Raw genomic sequence first — 19,857 nt, forward strand, 5'->3', positions numbered from 1 at the left:
ATTTTGTTTGCTAAATTACATATTAGACTCACAGCATGCTTTTCTCAAATGAAGATTTTAAACTCAAATTCAAATGACCTTCTAGTTTCTGGCCCATTCCCCATAGGCTACAGAACAAATGAGTGTCTGAATACACTAATTTCTTGTGTCTCCACTGTTGATTAGGTTAGTGAAATGCTGTGTGTGTGTGTGTGTGTGTGTGTGTGTGTGTGTAAAATGACAGCTGGCACAAAATCCTAAGGTCAGAAGTACATTTTTATTCTTAGTTAAATACATTAATTTTTGGCTATAAGACATATGTTTAATGACAGAAAAAAGAAATAATTCGCATTTAAAGCTAAACTTTTTTCTCAGCCATTTTAGTAACTTAAATATGTCAGTTATTAAAGACTGAAACTCTGTGGGGTCATGCGGCAGAAGTCATGTGAGACTGGCTAGAATCTGAGAACTTGAGCTCCAGGGGAAAGGTATTTGGTATCTAATAGTGTTTCCTATCATCTTGGAGGAAATGTCCCTATTTTGTTGGACCAAGTGGTACAAGTTAGTATGAAGCTGTAATTTCCTAATAGAAGTATCAAAATGTGGAAAATAGTGACTCCACATTGGCAATGTTTGGCAATCATGTTGTCTACTTTCCATCCCTTTGTACACACACACACACACACACACACACACACACACACACGACCTTAATGGAACATTTTCACATAAAAGAATATCAATGTTCCAGAAAACCCTACAGCTCAACAAATCAGTTTTAAAATATTCTTGTTTAAGGGGCACCTGGGTGGCTGAATAGGTTAAGCAACCAACTCTTGATTTTAGTTCAGGTCATGATCTCACAGTTTGTGGGATTGAGGCCTGTGTCAGGCTCTGTCCTGGGATTCTCTCTCTCCCTCTCTCTCTATCTCTCTGCCCCTTCCCTGCTCATGTGCACTCTCTCTGTTTTTCTCTCTCTCAAAATGAATAAGTAAACATTAAAAAAAAAAAAGGAAAAGATATAAACAAAGTACAATTACAGAGTCTTCAAATTCTATCTCTGAAAGAGAATTCCTAACACTGAAAATTTTTTATCTGATGAGGGCAAGGCTCATATTTATGTTTCTTGGAACTCTAGTTACATGGTGTTTCTGCTTCAAAGACTTCCATTCTGACAACTAACATTTTGTTTTATTAAAAGACTCTAGGAAGGGGCGCCTGGGTGGCTCAGCTGGTTAAGTGTCTGACTATTGGTTTCAGCTCAGGTGATGACCTCACAGTTCATGAGTCCAAACCCCACATGGGCATCTGTGCTGACAGCATGGAGTCTGTTTGGGATTCTCTGTCTCCCCCTGTCTCTGCCCCTCTCCTGCTTGTGCATGTGAGCTCTCTCTCCCTCTCAAAAATAAGCATTTTAAAAAATTTAAAAAAGACTCTAAGGAGTCATAAAAGGGCCTTACGGATTAAAATCCCAAGGTAGTATACTCTTATTTTCCATTGTTTCTCCCTATGTTCCATTATTTTCTTTTCTTATTTGAATAAATGGGTCACACAAAGCAGATGCTTCTATGCTTGATATGATTCCTTATAGTACTGTAGTGTTGTCAGAATTTATGGGAAGAAGCTTGACTAAATGAGCAGTAGTTCGACTGTTCTATTTCACTTTGTAAAAGAAAATGCTCTAGGTCTGATATAATCATGCTTTTAGGGGCACCCGGCTGGCTCAATCAGAAGAGTGTGCAACTCTTGATCTCAGTGTTGTGAGTTTGAGCTCCACATTGGGCGTAGAGATGACATAAGATAAATAAATCAGCAAATTAAAAACACATGCCTTTAAAAACAGAGGGAGTAATAACTACTTTATCTTAGTGTTCCATGTTTAAAACCATTATAATCTTTCTTTAAATGTAAGCCTATGTATTAGCACAGGTCATGATGGAATAGAGTGAAAAAGAAATGGAATTATGTAGCCTGAATCTCAGTCCCCCCTGTTCCTCCCTGTCTCTATTCACTGCCCCTCTAAAGATGTATTAAGCGATAATAAAATTGCTTTGATATTGTTGGTGTCCACTACAAATGTAATTTTGTGTGACTTCCATAAACTTGTTTTTAAAAGGAAGTAGAATGACCCAATGGTCCAAGTCTAGGAGCCAAATCCTTCTGAGTTGGAATTTAGCTCAGCTTTTTCAGCAGTATGTCTTTGACAAAGTCTCTCCCTCTCTTTAAGCTTTGATTTATTAGTGCATTAAATAGGTATACCCACTGTGATGGCTGATTTTGTGTGTGAACTTGACTGGGTGCCTAGACATTTGCCAAACATTCTGGGTGTGTCTGTGAGAGGATGAAATTAACCTTTGAATCTATAGTCTGAGTAAAGTAGATTGCCTTCCCCAGTGTGGGTGGGCGTTATCCAGTCAGCTGAAGGCCTGAAGAGAATAAAAAGGCTATATCTTTTTCTTTCTTGTAACAGGGTATCATGCATGTTTCCTCATATTATGAACCACCTTTCTACTTTGGGTTTGTATGATTTTGACTATTTTAGCCTCTTCACATGAGTAGAATCATACAGTATTGACTGTCCTTTTGTGACTGGTTTATTTCACATAGCATAATGTTCTCAAGTTTATTCCACGTTGTAGTATGTGACATAATTTTGCTTCTTTTGGAAAGCTGTGTAACATTCCATTGTGTGTATACACCACATTTCCTTTATGTATCTGTCAGTGGGTATTTTGGTTGCTTCTATCTCTTGGGTATTGTAAATAATGAAGCATTGAACATGTGTGCAGACATCTCTTCAAGATCCTGCTTTGAGTTCTTTGGAATGACACTTTATTTGTAATGTGCATTTTTTTTTTTTTTTTTTAGTTTATTTGAGAGCAAGAGAGAAAAGCATGAGTTGGAGAAGGGCAGAGGAAGAGGAAGAGAGAGAGAATCCCAAGCAGGCTCCACACTGTCAGCACAGAGCCCAACTCAGGGCTCGAACTCACAAACAGTGAGATCATGACTTGAGCCAAAACCAAGAGTCAGATGTTTAACACACTGAGCCACCCAAGCACCCCTGTAATGTGCTTTTATACCCTCTCTTACCTGACCATTCCACTTGGTGTTTTCCTAGATTTGTTTCCTTTTTCTAAATACAAGCATTGCAATTGTAGTCAGTCAAGGCCATGGATTCTTTTTTTTTTTTTTAATGTTTATTTATTTTTGAGAGAGAGAAAGAGCATGAGCAGGGGAGGAGCAGAGAGAGAGGGACACACAGAATCTGAAGCAGGCTCCAGCCTCTGAGCTGTCAGCACAGAGCTTGATATGGGGCTCAAACCCATGAACTGTAAGATCATGACCTGAGCTGAAGTTGGACACTTAACTGACTAAGCTACCCAGGGGCCCCAGGGCCATGGATTCTGATGAAATATATCCCTGTGGGACCTCAGAATGCAAAACTGGGCACCAAGCAGCTGGAAAACCCACAACAATAGAAGGAGAAGATAAAGCAATTTGTGCAACATTATACAATGAGATACTTAAATGGCTTCATGCTTCACACAGTTAAAATTTACCTCTCCTCTGTAAAATTGTCTTTTCTTTGATTTTTGTCTCAGTCTCTGAAGAAAATCCTTTCACAGCTAACCTTCCTATGATCATATGGCAATCATATCCATTCCCATCTTCTCCTTTCTTGGCTTTACTATTGGAGGGTAGTAATAAGACTAACCTTTTTTGAATACTTACTGTGTTCAGGCACTGTCCAAGTTCTTTTGTATACTAACTCATTTAATCCTCACAAAAACCCATGAAGAACTCTTATTTTTATCTACATTTTGCCAATAAGAAACTGAGGTGCCAAGGGAGTATGTGACTTTTGCAAGGATATTCAGGTATATAAAGATGTGGGCCAGGGCTCATGGCAGACACGATGGAGATGACCTTAGAGCAGCCCTTGGAAGACACAATGAGGAATCCATTCATTGCTGGGGTCCTATGGCACAGATTCACAAGGGCTTGATCGGGGCTGCCATGGGGCCCAGTCCAAGGAACATGCTGGGGTGATAACTGTTTGATCATTGTTTTAGACCAGCAAGCAGCTAAGCTAACCTCAGTCCCCACTGATATTCTTGTGGTGTGTCTAGAATCAGATACTGGGAACATTATGATCCCGGAAAATGATGGCATCACAGTGGCAGTGCACAAAATGGCCTCTTGACGTCCCCTATCAGTTCTATATCAGCCTGTCATCGGGGTTCAATCCAACCTATGTTAATTATCTTATAGAACTATTAAAGTTCCAGTCGTTAGGCCATTTATTTAGTGTGCATTGGGCACTTTTCTATTAATTTTACAGTAAGCCACTTTTGGACCCTCCACAGATTGACTTGTCAAAATATTAGTAAGAAAGATCTAGGTCACTTTGTGTACAGAATTTTGTTATGTTCAATAAATCTGGTTGGAGGAAAAGAAAAGCATATAAAAATACAGTGATAGGTACACAGAAAATCAAATAGAAAGGGACACAACTCCAGAAAAACCCACAAAGTACAAAAAGAAATGAATGTAATTACTTCTGTTATTTGGATCCGCTATGAATAACATTTACATAGTAACAAACACTACCAATTTAACAAAAATTATGTTATATTGGGAGGACTGGAGGAGGGGAAATGTATGTTACTGAGTAGGTGGTTTAAGACCACAGAATTCTCATCTTCTATGGTATGAAATCAATAGATGATTCCCTAATCAGTCCATGAAAAAATAGCATAAGCAGATTTTTGGAAATATACCAAGAAATAGTTAAAATAGCAATATCTGTTTCTTATCCATTTCTTACATACAGATGATGGAAATCTCCCTGGCATGTTTGTGTAAGAAGGGGTATTCATCAAACAAGTCCTGGAACTATACAACAGAACTGGCCTGGAAAGAGAGCTGCTGTAGTTGCCCCAGAACCAGCTGCATCCATTGTGGCCAGGAAACTCCTGCTGTTAAAACTAACCCCAGAATATATTGCCTCTGCTGTAGTCAGACCAGCAAAAATGAACTGTAGCCACCCAGCCAGTTTCCCCACATTCTTTGCTTCTAAATCAAAGCACATGATTAGTAGAACCTTAGTCACATTCCTCAGTTCTGTATCAAGGGAGGTTGGGACTTTTCCCCCTAATTCTACTTTGGCAAAGTAGAATTTGGAGCTCACTAACATGAAGGATGATCAGACTATGAGAGGGCACTATCCAGTGCCTTGTCTCTTCCTTTTCTCTCACCCACTATGTCCCCAAATCACTGAAATTCTGTCTAAAATGCTTCATAAATAGGTCGCGAATCCATTCACTTTTTTTTTTCTTTCCCTGACATTTCTCTAGATTAAGTCACTTCAACAATGTGTAAGTTGGTCTCACTTTATATTTGTATTGCCTCTTTAGATGAGAGCATAGGAAATTAGTTAGAAAAGGGAAAGAGAGAGAACCTTGGAATTTGTGGGTTTCATAGAAATACTGTCAAATTAAAATGTAACGGTAGACAGTGCTAAAGGGAACGATAAATCTAAATTATTTCCAAAGAGACAATTTAGTACTTTTCTTAACAGAAGCAAAACTCCTCCCGGCACCTTAATGTTGCTGTATGAACATATTCAGGGAAGCCATTTTATGTGATGGTACAGACACTCTGGACAGGAGATTAGAGTTCAGGTTCTGTGATCTTTGCTCTTTCTGTGGTCTTAAGTGGCCCCATAACTCTGAGTTTATTTGTTACAGAAGCATTAGAGAATTTCTATGGAATAATCAGGCATTTTTTAAGTGCTTTTAGCACTAAAATTGGGGCACCTGGGTGGCTCAGTCAGTTAAGTGTCTGACCAGCTCAGGTCATGATCTCTCTCTGCCCCTCCTCCATTCTCTCTCTCTTTCAAAAAATAAACATTAAAAATATTTTTAAAAATTAATAAAAGCACTAAAATTGCCAGTGTCCAAATAACTAAACAAATGATGGTCCACCTACACACCAGAATGCTATGTAGTCATTTAAAAGGATGGGGCGCCTGGGTGGCTCAGTCGGTTGAGCGGCCGACTTCGGCTCAGGTCATGATCTCACAGTCTGTGAGTTCGAGCCCCGCGTCGGGCTCTGTGCTGACAGCTCAGAGCCTGGAGCCTCTTTCAGATTCTGTGTCTCCCTCTCTCTGACCCTCCCCCGTTCATGCTTTGTCTCTCTCTGTCTCAAAAATAAATAAACGTTAAAAAAATAAAATAAAAGGATGGTATAACTCTATACTAATATGAAACAATTTCCAAGATATTCTGAAGAAAACACAGTATAGAAAAATCTACATAGTATGCTAGCATTTTGTGTGTATGTGTGTGATGGCATGTGTGTGTGTGCTTTTCATGAATGTAGGCATATTTATGTTTGTAACTTCACAGGCCACCTTTGGAGGGCTCCCAAATAAGTGGCCATAGTGATTGCCTTCAGAGAAGAGAACTAAATCGCTAGAGGTGGGCTTAGGTGAGGATTCATTATCTTTTGAATTTTGGTCCATGTGCTTATATTACCAACTCAAAAAATATTTTTTTAATGTTTATTTGGTTTTGAGAGAGAGAACGCACGTGCATGCTAATCGGGGAGGGGCAGAGAGAAGGGGAGACAGAAAATCCAAAGTGGCCTTTGTGCTGTCAGCAGAGAACCCAATGTGGGGCTTGACCTCACAAACTGTGAGCTCAAGACCTGAGCCAAAGTCAGATGCTCAACCGACTGAACAACCCAGGCACCCCCATAATTATTTTCAAAGAACCCAGAATTAACTCCTATCTATGAAGGCTGAAGAGATAAAGGTTGAGAGAGAATTAAATTTGAGCCTGGATGCAGCAGGAGCTTGGGGCTCCTCTTTTACCCATACTATTCTATATCTTTACTTTTCTTCTTTTCTGAAGCATTTACCTTTAGTTTAAACATTTACAGATCTATCGTTTACCACGTAGGGGTTTTGTTGTGCCGTACATTCTCAAGTTTTCAAGTTTCTCTGCTGGGAACAGACGAATTCTATTAAATACTCAAAATGTGTAAGTCATGAAAAATAGAAGGACTTTCAATACGAGTTCTTTATATCTGCAGCTTACAAATAGTTCTGCCTAATAGTTTTATAACACCCCATGTACAGCATTTTGCAGTGTGCAGAATGCATGCACATACGTTATCACTTGATCCTTTGCACAGAAGCTCCATGTGATTCTTGCTATTCTCAGCTTTGTCCAAGATCTAAAATTAGAACTAGGCTGACATTACATCTCACTTGGTTACAAGTCTGACTGAGGATTTTAATCATCTGGAGCTACATGGAAAACAATTCTCCCTGAAATCCTCTTTCAGCTGATAATCACTAACTTTGGGCATGTCAGCTTCTGCATCCTCTGACAGTGGTAAGTATTTTTCCAAAGCACTTCTTTCCTATTCTTCACATGGAAATAGATTGCTGATGATGCCTTTACTGGGTCTGAATCTGCTGGAATGCACAACTGAACTTGGAATTGAATTTACAAGTCTCTTTTGGGGTCTCATAGTCATTCATGTAATTGTCTTCCTCTGGAAGATGGATTTCTGTAAAAGTTAAGCATTTTTTTTTTTTTAGTTTTGTTTTTGTTTGTTGTTTTGCTTTCTTTTGCCTTTAGAAAGCAGACTTTCCCAGTTATGTCCTTGCCATACTATGTGCTTTTGTGTTATGGTAGTCATTGGAGGGAACACAATCCTATGCTAGCAGCAGAAATACATATGTTATTACTGACTTGTTTTCCTCGAAGGGGAACTGGTTGCTGGTAAAGGAAAACTGATGGCTGAATCAAGTTTAATGGCAAACTGAGAAGCCTAATTAGCATATGAATGGTTATATATGTTTAAAAATACACATTCACATGTAGATACTTGATAGTTTTAAAAAATGTTTTCTTATTTGATAAACACTTCAACCTTGTTCAAATCTGAGACAATAAATTGTAGGTTCACTGTGATGTACCTACGGGTTTGGATTAGGCGGCACCTGTATGCCAAGGTTTCTTGCTGGCAAAAAGATCTTGCAACCTGTTCCTATGCTAATTGTGCAGGCATTGCTTAAAAGTAGGGACCCTCTCCTAATAATTTGCTGAATATTGGCAATTATATATCCATCCTAAAATTGTAAACATTTTTTCCTCTGTAATGGAGTTTTTCTCCCACCCCTGTCTCTCTCTCTCACATTGCATAGTTTTTTTTTGCACTGCATACTGTTAAAGAAATTAATAATTTAGAGGAGATTAATAATGAAAAGCAGTATTCTCTGCCCCTTTTCTGTCACTCTAGAAGTGACAGGATTTTGTTTTCAGTAGTCACCACCTTTGTTCCTGTTTTCTTGTTCAAGGGGGGTTATTATTGATCAACTTTAGGCATAATCTACGGAACTTCATTATGAAAGATGATGCTCAAATTCACTTACACCCTTCTAGAGTTATATTCTTAGTTTTAGTTTCTCTCTTGATTACCTTTAGAACTTTAAACAAATACTTAAGTCTCTAGTTCTCATTCCATAAAATAGAGACAGTATCTATGACTCCCCACTTTGAAGATGTGGCTTTTGGTGTTCTTTCCTCTACACCTCCATTTCCTTCTTTCACATTCTGTTAAAGCATTTATTCTTATTTTTATATTTTCAAGATGTATTATACTTACTACATTTTGCTCTTTAGATGTAAACATGTCTTCCTTGCTTTGTCATGGGTTGATTTATTTCAAAAGTTGATTTCTATCACTCAGAGAAGAAACTTTGTACCCTTAGAAGTCACTCCCCATCTCCCCCTCTGAAAAGCCCCTGGATATAACTAATCTACTTTTTTTTTTCTCTCTATGGATCCCATATACATGGTCTTCTGTGTCTGGTTTCTTTCACTTAGTATACTTTCATTCAAAGTTCGTCTACAATGTAGCATGTATTGGAACTTATTCCTTTTTCGGGAGAATAATATTCCATTTTCGGGAGAATAATATTCCATTGTATGCATATACCACATTTTGTTTATCCATTGTCAGTTGACAGCCATTTGTTTCCATTTTTTGGCTATTGTGAATAATGCAACTTCAACATTCGTGTGCAAGTTTCTCTGTGAGCATACGTTTTCATTTCTCTTGGGTATAAATCTAGGCGTGGATCTTTTTCTATGTTATACTTTCCATTTTTTCCTATTTTTATGTTAGGTGTGCCTCTTATGAACAATACACAGGATTTTGTATTTTATTTAATTGGACAATCTTTATATATTAAACTATGCCATTTAGTAGTCAGGGAAGTATAAATTGTGACCATGAGATTTTATACAGCAGTGTGATGGTGAGGATGTACATCAATGGAAACCTTGTATAGTTGTAGTAAGAGTATAAATGGGCACAGTCACTTTGGAAAACAATTTGGCTCTATCTTATAAACTTGAACATGCACATTCACTATGATCCAGCAGTTCAAGTCCTAGGTGTATACCCAATAGAAGCAATACCCACTTGAGCACCATGAAGATAAGGACAAGAATTTGGGGAAAATACTGCTCATAATAGCAAAACTCTGGTACCGAAATATCCATATTCATTGGGATGGAAAAATTAAATCATGGCATAGTCATACATTTTGGAGATCATGGCTTCCATCAGTATATAAAATGTTCTACTTCCTTTATGGAGCTATATATTATTGATTAAAGGTTATATTGCTTCCAATCTTTTGCTTTTATGAAAAACACTGAAGTGAATAACTTTATAATATGTAATTTTACAATTGAAAATATTTGCAGTACAAATTCTTATGAATGTGAATGTGCATTTGTAAGACTGATAGATATGACCGAATTTCTCTCCACAGAGAATAACAAATATGGCCACCTTTAGTGTATAAAAGTACCTGTCCCCCTACACTGTTGCATATTTCACTTCTTCCTTTCCAAACTTTATACGTTTCTATTTGCTTCTTTTGCCTTACAGCATTCCAGTAAATGTTGAATAGTTGTGATTGTGGATATCTTTGACTTCCTGAATTTGGAAGGAAATGATTGTGGATCATGTTCTTCCACTATTGCTAATGCAATTTGAACAAAAAATCAATACAATTATTTGTAAGGCAAAGAATATTCCATCAAATGAATCTACCATAATTTACATAACCAATCCCCTATTTTTATTTTCCTTTCCTTTCTGAGATTCAGGTCACAATCCTCAATATTACATCTATCCCTTTGCAATTTATTTTAGAAGAGCCAGTAATCCTAGTATAATGCCACTTAACTGAATTCCCGCCTGGGCCTACAGCATCTAGATTAAGTAGATATCCCAAGACGCTGGTCTTAAATTTATATATCTGTTACTTAGCCATTTTCATACAACTGGGCACGTAAACTAGTTGCAGTTTTTCATTATTGCAAATTACATAGTAACAAAGGAAGTTGACTTGGCTTCAATTCCCACCTCTGCCACATATTAGATATGAGACCTTGAACAAATTGCCCATCTTCAAGGCTCAGTTCTCTCATCTGTATATTACAGACAATGAAAGCATCCATGTCATAGGATTTTTATGAGGATTATTAAATGAGACATGATATGTAAAGTGTATAAATAATTTTGGGAACACGGAAAGTGTTCAATAAATATACGCTACTGGGATCATTTTGGAACTTTGTGAATGTTCTGAAACACATTCTTTTTTCCCCCTCTGGTACAATTAGGTCCTTTTTGAGATGGCATCTGTGATTCAGCTATTCAGAACCTAATGAAGTTGGTGACTCTGTGACAATGTGGAGAAATCATGTCAGAAAATGTGGTTTGTACTGGAGCTGTCAATGCTGTAAAGGAAGTTTGGGAAGAAAGAATAAAGAAACACAATGAAGACCTGAAGCGAGAGAAGGAATTTCAACAGAAGTATGCTTTAACATGTTTATTATTTTGAATTAGTGAAAATTCAGAACATCATCATTCTAGAAAAGAGCACTTATTAAGTGCCTTATTGTTGAATTTGATAGAGATTTTTATTTACTGAAAAGTCAAAATATAACTACAGGGATATCCCTGACTCAATTAAGTGTGACTATGTGATGGTGGCCACAAAAAACCCAACTGTCTGTATGTAGTTGGGGCACCAGGTGGCTCAGTCGTTTAAGCATCTGGCTCTTGATTTAGGCTCATGTCATGATCTCCCAGTTCATGATATCCAGTCCTGTGTCGGGCTCTGCACTGTCAGTGCAGACCCTGCTTGGGATTCTCTCTCCCTCCCTCTCTCTGCCCCTCCCCTGCTGGCACTCTCCCTCTCTCTGTTTCTCTCTCTCAAAATAAATAAACATTAAAAAAAATAGTTATCTTGGGCCCTCATAGGAATCTGGTCAACATTCATCATAGTTTGATTAGTATCATTTAGTCTACTTTTCACTGATGGCTTGTTCAGTATAATAGTCCCTAGGTACTAAAACAGCATCTAGCAATGCTAGGTAGTATAGATTCTCACCTATTTGAATAGCAGTGAGTTTCAGCCAGGTTCCCTGTGGATCACCTGATTCCTTGATTTGGGCTGTACTTAAATAATTTGGCTCTCATTTCCTCTGCCTTCTTGATATCTGTCCACTTTTCTGATTGGATGTCTCCAAAGTATTCTATCTAATCTTGCAAGAATACCCACTTTCCTCATGGATCCCTACAATTATCATTCATTAGGTCTCTTTCTAAATATTAAATTGTCTTTTGTCTTGCAATATATACAGATACTGGGCCATTATGTTGTACACCTGACACTAATACAATGTTATAGGACAATTATATTTCAGTGGAAAAAATACTCTTGTGTCAGTTAGCAAATACCATAAAATTCAACTAAAAATGGCTTAAGGAATAGGGAAGTCCTGAGGCAAGGCAGTTCCAAAGCTTTAACAGCTTTAGAGATTCAGCTTCTTTTTATCACCTCCTACTGCTAATCTCAGTGTCTCAGTTTGGTTCTTAGGGTAGCCTCCCTCAGTGTCACAGAATGACTGGTGTACTTCCAGGCATCATAGCCAGACCTCATTATGTTATCAGAAGAGTGGAAACTATTTCTGTTTGTTCAAGAATGAGGAAGCCTTTCTGAGGTGTTTTAGCAAACCTCTCCTTCACCTCTCATTGACCAGAACTGGGTAATTTGTACTCCCCTAATGCAGTTCCCTTCTAGGAGAATGAGACTATGTGATTGGTTTATATAAATTAAGATTTATACCTGGGTTACTTGGGGGAAGTATAAATACTTGAAAATAACAGCTATTCTCCCAGAAAAGAAGAGGGGGAAAGGTATGTTCTTGATAAGCAACTATTTTGTGTCCGCTATCTGTAAAAACAAAAATTCGGCTGGGGAAGGGCCACTCTTCCCAACCAAAGCCAGTCAAGAGAATAATGATGCTGACAATGATGAGGTAGCAGCCGTTTGTTGTGCACTTACTGCTTACTAAGTATTCTGCTATATGTTTTATCTGTACTATCTCATTTAATCCTCTCAACATACTGAAACAGTGTCTTGATGAGGATTATATTGCATTATGAGAGATGGAAAACCAAAATAATATTTTCTACACAAGACATGTTAACTTTTCCTGGTACTTGATCTATGGCTGGGATAGCACTCCACTGAGTCAGATGGTCTGTGTTGCCCATGGTCAGGCTTTTATCGTGTTGCTCAACTGTGCATGACTTCCATTCCTAATGGAATGGATGTCACCCAATGGCCCCAAATAGATTCACCAACCTCAGCCAACATGTTTGCTTCCAGCTAGCAGGAAGTGGCACACACTACTACTTCTGCTAACATCCCATTGATACAATACATATCTAACTACAAGGAAGGATGGCTAAATGAAGTCTTGTGCCCAGTTGAATTTAGAGCATCTACTATTGAGGAAGAAGAGGAGTAACAGATACAGGGGAATGACAAGCAGTCTCTGCCACACATGAGTGTTCATTTTCTACCTTTTAAAGAGACAGAAAACCTGAGAGATAGGCCTAATTCAAAGAACACAATGCTAATAAATGCAGAACTGGTATTCATACTCAAGCAATCCGACTCAGGAAGCATGATATTCACCTCAGGTCTTACATCTCTCTAGATGGGCCCTTTATATATAAAGCTATTCTTATGAAACCCATTATATTTGTATTCTACAATTATGATAAACTTGACTTTAGAGTACTCTTTTAAAATTTTTTTTTTAAGTTTATTTATTTCAAGAAAGTGAGAGCACCAGCAGGGAAGGAGCAGAAAGAGATAGAGCGAGCGAGAATCCCAAGCAGGCTCTACACTGTCAGCACAGAGCCCAATATGTGGCTCGGACCCATGAACCATGAGATCATGACCTGAGCTGAAATCAAGTCAGTAACTTAGCTGACTGAGCCACTCAGGTGCCCCAAGAGTACTCTTTTATTTTTTATTTTTTTTTAATTGATTGATTGATTTTGAGAGAGAGAGAACAAGAGCGAATGAGCAGGGGAGGGGCAGAGAGAGAGAGAGAGAGAGAGAGAGAGAGAATCCCATGCAGGTTCCTTGCTGTCAGCACAGAGCCCGATGTAGGGATTGATCTCACAAACCATGAGATCGTGACCTGAACCGGGATCAGGAGTCAGATACTCAACCAACTGAGCCATCAGGAGCCCCAACTCAAGAGTATTCTTTTTTTTTTTTTTTTTTTTTTTAACGTTTATTTATTTTTGGGACAGAGAGAGACAGAGCATGAACGGGCGAGGGGCAGAGAGAGAGGGAGACACAGATTCGGAAACAGGCTCCAGGCTCTGAGCCATCTGCCCAGAGCCCGACGCGGGGCTCGAACTCCCGGACCGCGAGATCGTGACCTGGCTGAAGTCGGACGCTTAACCGACTGCGCCACTCAGGCGCCCCAAGAGTATTCTTAACAAATCATTTCCTTTTTTATTTTTTTAAATTTTTAAAAAATTTTTTTTAACGTTTATTTATTTTTGAGACAGAGAGAGACATAACATGAACAGGGGAGGGGCAGAGAGAGAGGGAGACACAGAATCGGAAGCAGGCTCCAGGCTCTGAGCCATCAGCCCAGAGCCTGATGCAGGGCTCGAACTCACGGACTGAGAGATCGTGACCTGAGTCGAAGTCGGACGCTCAACCGACTGAGCCACCCAGGCGCCCCATCATTTCCTTTTTTATTTTTAAAAAATTTTTTATTTTCAACGTTTATTTATTTTTGGGACAGAGAGAGACAAAGCATGAACGGGGGAGGGGCAGAGAGAGAGGGAGACACAGAATCGGAAACAGGCTCCAGGCTCTGAGCCATCATCCCAGAGCCCGATGCGGGGCTTGAACTCACGGACCGCGAGATCGTGACCTGGCTGAAGTCGGACGCTTAACTGCGCCACCCAGGCGCCCCTCATTTCCTTTTTTAAAACAGTGGGCGGGAATCGTGACTTGCTTCTAAACTCCCGAATGTCACTTATCATACGTGTTTAGTTAAGAACCATTTAATTTTAGTAGCTTCAAGTTCTTTCTGTGGAAAACAGGCAAGGGGTAAAATGATTAAGAGTGTAATCTAATGCTGGGGCACCTGGGTGGCTCAGTCGGTTGAGCTTCTGACTTTTGCTCAGGTCATGATCTCACGGTCTGTGAATTCGAGCCCCGCGTCAGGCTCCTTGCTGACAGCTTGGAGCCTGGAGCCTGCTTCGGATTCTGTGTCTCCCTCTCTCTCTGCCCCTCCCCACTCATGCTCTGTCTCAAAAATAAATAAAAACATTAAAAAAATTTTTAAAAAGGAATGTAATCTAATGCTTCTTCTCTCAGCTAAAGGTGGCTAAAGATTTAGTTCAAAAAGCATCAAGTTTAAACAGAAATTGACCTCATTGTCTTTTGATGCCAAGCTGTCTTGAGGAAACCAAGCATTTAGGAAAGAGTTGGTGTGACAAAATCTGGGAAAGTCTTTAGACTATGATAAAAGAGTTTCATAGGAGGTAGAAAATTTCTATGTAAAATTGAAAGAACATCAAGCTTGAATTAAGCAGTGGATGAATTATAGAATACCAGAGCTGAAAGGGAACTTAGACATTATTTAATCGAAACCCCATTTTTATAGGCAAAGCCCACAGAGGTGGTATGTGTTGTCCACGGTCACCAAATTAAGTGATACATTCTGGACTTAGATCATAGAAATTCAGATCCAGAAATAACTTAGGAATCATTGTAGAGATGGAAATAGACTTGAATAATAGCCTCACTGTAAACTCATTAAGGACGGAGCTTTCTGCATGCACAATGTGCAGCGTCGCATTTGGCATATAATGGTTGCTCAATGAGTTCTTTAAGTAAAAGGTTGGGGAACAAGACACCTGATTACACTTGTCATTAAATCTTGTTCTGAAATACATAGATCTCCTAGTGAGTATCAAGTAGTTAGCAATCATCATGCTTACTGTTTGAATAGTTCTAATTTTTAGAAAAGTGATGTAATTGAATATAAACATTTTCTAGTATAGAAATAAACCATTTGCAACCTTTTACTAGTCATTTTCATAGCTTACTATTATGTATATTTGCAATGTACCAAAAATCAATAGGGATGTATTCCAGAATGATGAAGGTTTTATGCATTTTTATATCTGAAAAACAAAATCTGAATAAAATTGGAATGTAATCACATATAACTTAACTCTGAGGTTGGACTGTATTATTTGCAAGTCATTAAAAAGTTATTAACTATCTATGGATTAGATGTTTAATAAATGCAAGTCAAAAGAACAATGAGATACCACTTTGCACTCACTAGGATGGCTATAATCAAAAACATGGACAATAACAAATGTAGGCAAGAATGGCAAGGCATGAAGCCTCATGTGCTGCTGGAGGGAAGGTAAAATGGTACTAGCAATTTGGACCTAGTTTGGCAGTTCCTAAGAAAAGTTCAAAATAGAATTATAATATGATGCAGCAATTCTACTCCTAGAACTGTACCCAAGATAAATGAAAACATATATCTACGCAAGAACTTGTTCACAAATGTTCATAGCAGCATTATTCATAATAGCCAAAGAGTGGAATTAACCCAAATGTCCATTAACTGACGAACTGATCAACAGAACAGTGGAATGTTATTCTTCGATAAAAAGGAATACAGTACTGAAACATGTTACAGCACAGGTGAACTTTGAATAAACTTATGCTATGTGGAAAGACCACAATATTGTATAATCTCATAGAAATGGGAAGTAGATTAGTGGTTGCCATGGGCTGAGGAAGGAAGGAATGGAGAGTGACTGCTAATGGGTGTGGAGGTTTTTTGTTGTTGTTTTTTTATTTGTTTTAATTTAAATTCCACTTAATATGCAGTGTAATATTAGTTTCAGGTGTACAATATAGTGATTCAGCAGTTCATACAACATCCGGTGCTCATCTCAGCAAGTGCACTCCTTAATCCCCATCACCTAATTAACCCATCCCCCCATGCACCTTCCCTCTGGTAGCCATGTTTGTTTTCTATAATTAAAAACTCTGTTTCTTGGTTTGCCTCTTTTTTTCCCCCCCTTTGTTCATTTCTTTGTTTAAAAGTGTTTTAGCAGTCTCTCTCTCCCTCTCTCTCTCTTTTTTTAATTTATTTTGAGAGGGAGAGAGCATGAGCAGGGAGGGGCAGAGAGGTAGAGCAGGGAGGTAGAGAAAGAGAATCCCACTGCAGGTGCAGAGACTGACATGGGGCTCAATCTCACACCTAACCCACTGAACCACCCAGGAGCCTTTGCTCAGTTATTTCTTAAATTCCATGACTGAAATCATGTGGTGTTTCTTTCTCATTAGCACATTAGCATAATATTCTCTAGCTCCATCCATATCATTGCAAATGGCAAGATTTCACTCTTTTTTATGGCTAATATTTCCTTCTTTATCCATTCATCAGTTGATGAACAATTGGGCTGTTTCCAAAATTTGGCTATAGTACATAATGCTATTGAGTTAGTATTTTTGCATTATTTGAGTAAATAGTAGTACAATTGCTGGATCATGGGATAGTTCTATTTTTAATTTTTTGAGGACCCTCCATACTGTTTTCCAGAGTGGCTGCACCAGTTAGCCTTGGGTATAGAGTTTTTTGAGTGATGAAAATGTTTTGGATCAGAGAGTGGTGTTGGTGAGCAACTCTGTGAATATATCCAAAACCATTGAACTGCATACTTTAAAAGGGTTGATTTTATGGTATGTGAATTATAGCTCAATAAAGCTGTTATTTAAAAAAAAAATCTATGGAGCATTGTGACACTTTTCAAAAACTTAAATATAGGGCCTTTATGAAACTAATCGTATTTATAATTCTTGCAAAACGAATCCTTTTTTTGATTTCCAGATACTACTAGTCAAGTGGTTGTTTTGATGGGTCACTTTTTACATAAAAGTGAATGCTACCTGTGTCATTATGGGTCAACTAAAATGTTTTCTGGTCTCTTAGGCTAGTGCGAATCTGGGAAGAACGAGTAAGCTTAACCAAACTAAGGGAAAAGGTCATCAGAGAAGATGGAAGAGTCATTTTGAAGATAGAAAAAGAGGAATGGAAGGTTAGCTTCATACAAGTACTATTTGATTTTCTATATTTTGCATTTTATGGGAGAGTTGAGAAAATGATTCTGAGACTGTGATTAAGTCTGGAATAGTTAGAATTCTCATTTTAATAATACACCAAATGAATTGGGGCAACATGAACAACTGAAAAGAAATATAACTTCACTTTTTTTTTTTTTGGGGTAAAAATTCAATTTGCTGAAACTCTGTCTAAATTTAGGTCCTTTGCAATTTTTCTCCTACTAATCCTACTAATAAGCAATTTCTCATTTTCCATAAAAAGATGACCATTTGCTTAACAAAAATCATACAGCTTTTCCAAAATAAATGCTCAGTTAAAACCCACAAAATGGAACAGAATATTCATTTTTTTTCGAGGTCTACCACCCAGTTCATATTCTCTCATAAACACACACACACAGACACACACTTGCTTAATTACATTAGGCACACTCTAATTTTTGTAAGGGCCTCTATCCCTTGGGCCAGTGTTTATGTTCATACATATAGGTATGATTAGCTAAGGGTGTAGGTCCTTTATTTTCCCTTTTGGCTACTTTAGGTTGAAAGAGAAAAGGCAAAGAGTTCAGAATAGTTGAAACTCTTAACATCTTTAAATTCAAAAAAATCTGTAAAAACCTTTTATAAAATATTTCAAAACAGAAGGGGAAGAGGGGCGCCTGGGTGACTCAGTCAGTTGGGTGTCCATCTTTGGCTCAGGTCATGATCTTGCCGTTTGTGGATTTGAGCCACGACAAGCTGACAGCTTGGGGCCAGGAGCCTGCTTGGGATTCTGTGTCTCCCTCTCTCTCTGCCCCTCCCCTGCTCACTCTCTCTTTCTCTCTCTCAAAAATAAATAAACATGAAAAATTTTTTAAAAAAAGAAGGGGAAGAGAAGTTTGAATTATTGATTAAAATGATTTTTTGGTTTCTCTGTGATTTCAACTAACCATCATATTCTCATTTCAACTGCATATGTGTACTCTTAAAAAAGCCTAATACAACAACATCTTTAGAGCATAGCTCTATGTGTGTACGCTATTGGCCAAAATACATTCTTTTTGTTTATTCTGATTGGAGCGCCAAGGTTTAGCACCCCCACTCCCAAAGTAAAGGTCTTAAAACTTAGAAGTAACACAAAGCACTTGGAAATATAACCATTTAGGAAAATTTGTAAGGAAAAGTTCTTTTACAAATCAATCTCTCTACAATTATACTCCAGTGTGACATGATACTAAAATAATTTAAGTAATATAGTAATTCTGTCATTTCTTTTACTTGAGTTTAGACCCTCCCTTCTTCTCTACTGAAACTGAGTCAGCTACAGGAATGGCAACTTCATAGAACTGGTTTGTTGAAAATTCCTGAATTCATTGGAAGATTTCAGAACCTCATTGTATTAGATTTATCTCGAAACACAATTTCAGAGATACCTCGAGGAATTGGTAAGGAAGATTGCTTTAATTTCTGTTTTTTACTGAGAATTTTTTTTTTTTTGATACATGGAGTAAAGACCTCATCTTTACATAGCCCTGAGCCTTGAGGAAATTATAAACATCTAAATTGAAGGTTCCAGGGGATCCAAGCATCTAGGATTTACTGAGGTGATTTAAGATGAGAATTCAATGCAAGAAAAGTCTCTTTGGAAATATTATTGTATAGATTCTGGAAATGATATTTCTTGTTCAGCTAATCCTCCTAGAAGAGAATAGGTTGAAGGCAAGAGAGAAAATTAGAAAGATTCCTTAGATGAGAAAAAAACAATCCCCAAATGGAATATTGACCAGGATATAGTGTAGATAAAGCAAAATGGAAAAAAAAACATATATTTTTTGCTTATAGCACTGATAAACCTGCTCTTCATCTTTAGAAGAGGCAGGACACATACTGGGAAAAGAAGTGTGAATTTGCCAATACGAAACTGACAAGTAAGTTATGCTATAATACTTCATAACTGGAAACATTGTTTTATATCTATCTGCTCTCTATTGTGTATTATTTTTTGTAGGACTGCTCACTAAACTTCAGGAGCTGATTCTTAGTTACAACAAAATCAAGACTGTCCCCAGGGAACTAAGTCATTGTGCGAGCTTGGAGAAACTAGAACTTGCTGTAAACAGAGATATATGTGATCTTCCACAAGAGGTCAGAAAGATATAAATGCCTATGATTTTATTCTCTGTCTACTACTGGTTTACTTCTTAATTGTGTGATCATTAAAAATAACACTAATGAAGAAATGCTATACATTTTATTGCAGAAAATATTTAGTGGTAATCGTTTCCTGTTACTACAACATTTTTAGAGAAGTATCTATT

At 37.9% G+C, this 19,857-nt stretch overlaps 1 protein-coding gene and 1 pseudogene across 2 annotated transcripts in view; both read left to right on the plus strand.

The window, feature by feature from the left end:
• Window positions 1–19,857, plus strand: part of LRRC39 (leucine rich repeat containing 39) — a 29,778-nt gene that overhangs the window by 1,821 nt on the left and 8,100 nt on the right. For both annotated transcript variants that reach the window (XM_047870433.1, XM_047870434.1), the window contains exons 2-5: window positions 10,698–10,890; window positions 17,430–17,535; window positions 18,828–18,984; window positions 19,548–19,684. In XM_047870433.1, the coding sequence (XP_047726389.1) occupies window positions 10,778–10,890; window positions 17,430–17,535; window positions 18,828–18,984; window positions 19,548–19,684 (513 nt within the window). In that variant the 5' untranslated portion in view covers window positions 10,698–10,777. The remainder of the gene's footprint in view (window positions 1–10,697; window positions 10,891–17,429; window positions 17,536–18,827; window positions 18,985–19,547; window positions 19,685–19,857) is intronic.
• On the plus strand, window positions 3,896–4,183 carry LOC125172412 (ragulator complex protein LAMTOR5-like; annotated as a pseudogene).

The sequence above is a fragment of the Prionailurus viverrinus genome, chromosome C1 (assembly GCF_022837055.1).
Source record: "Prionailurus viverrinus isolate Anna chromosome C1, UM_Priviv_1.0, whole genome shotgun sequence".
NCBI lineage: Eukaryota > Metazoa > Chordata > Mammalia > Carnivora > Felidae > Prionailurus > Prionailurus viverrinus.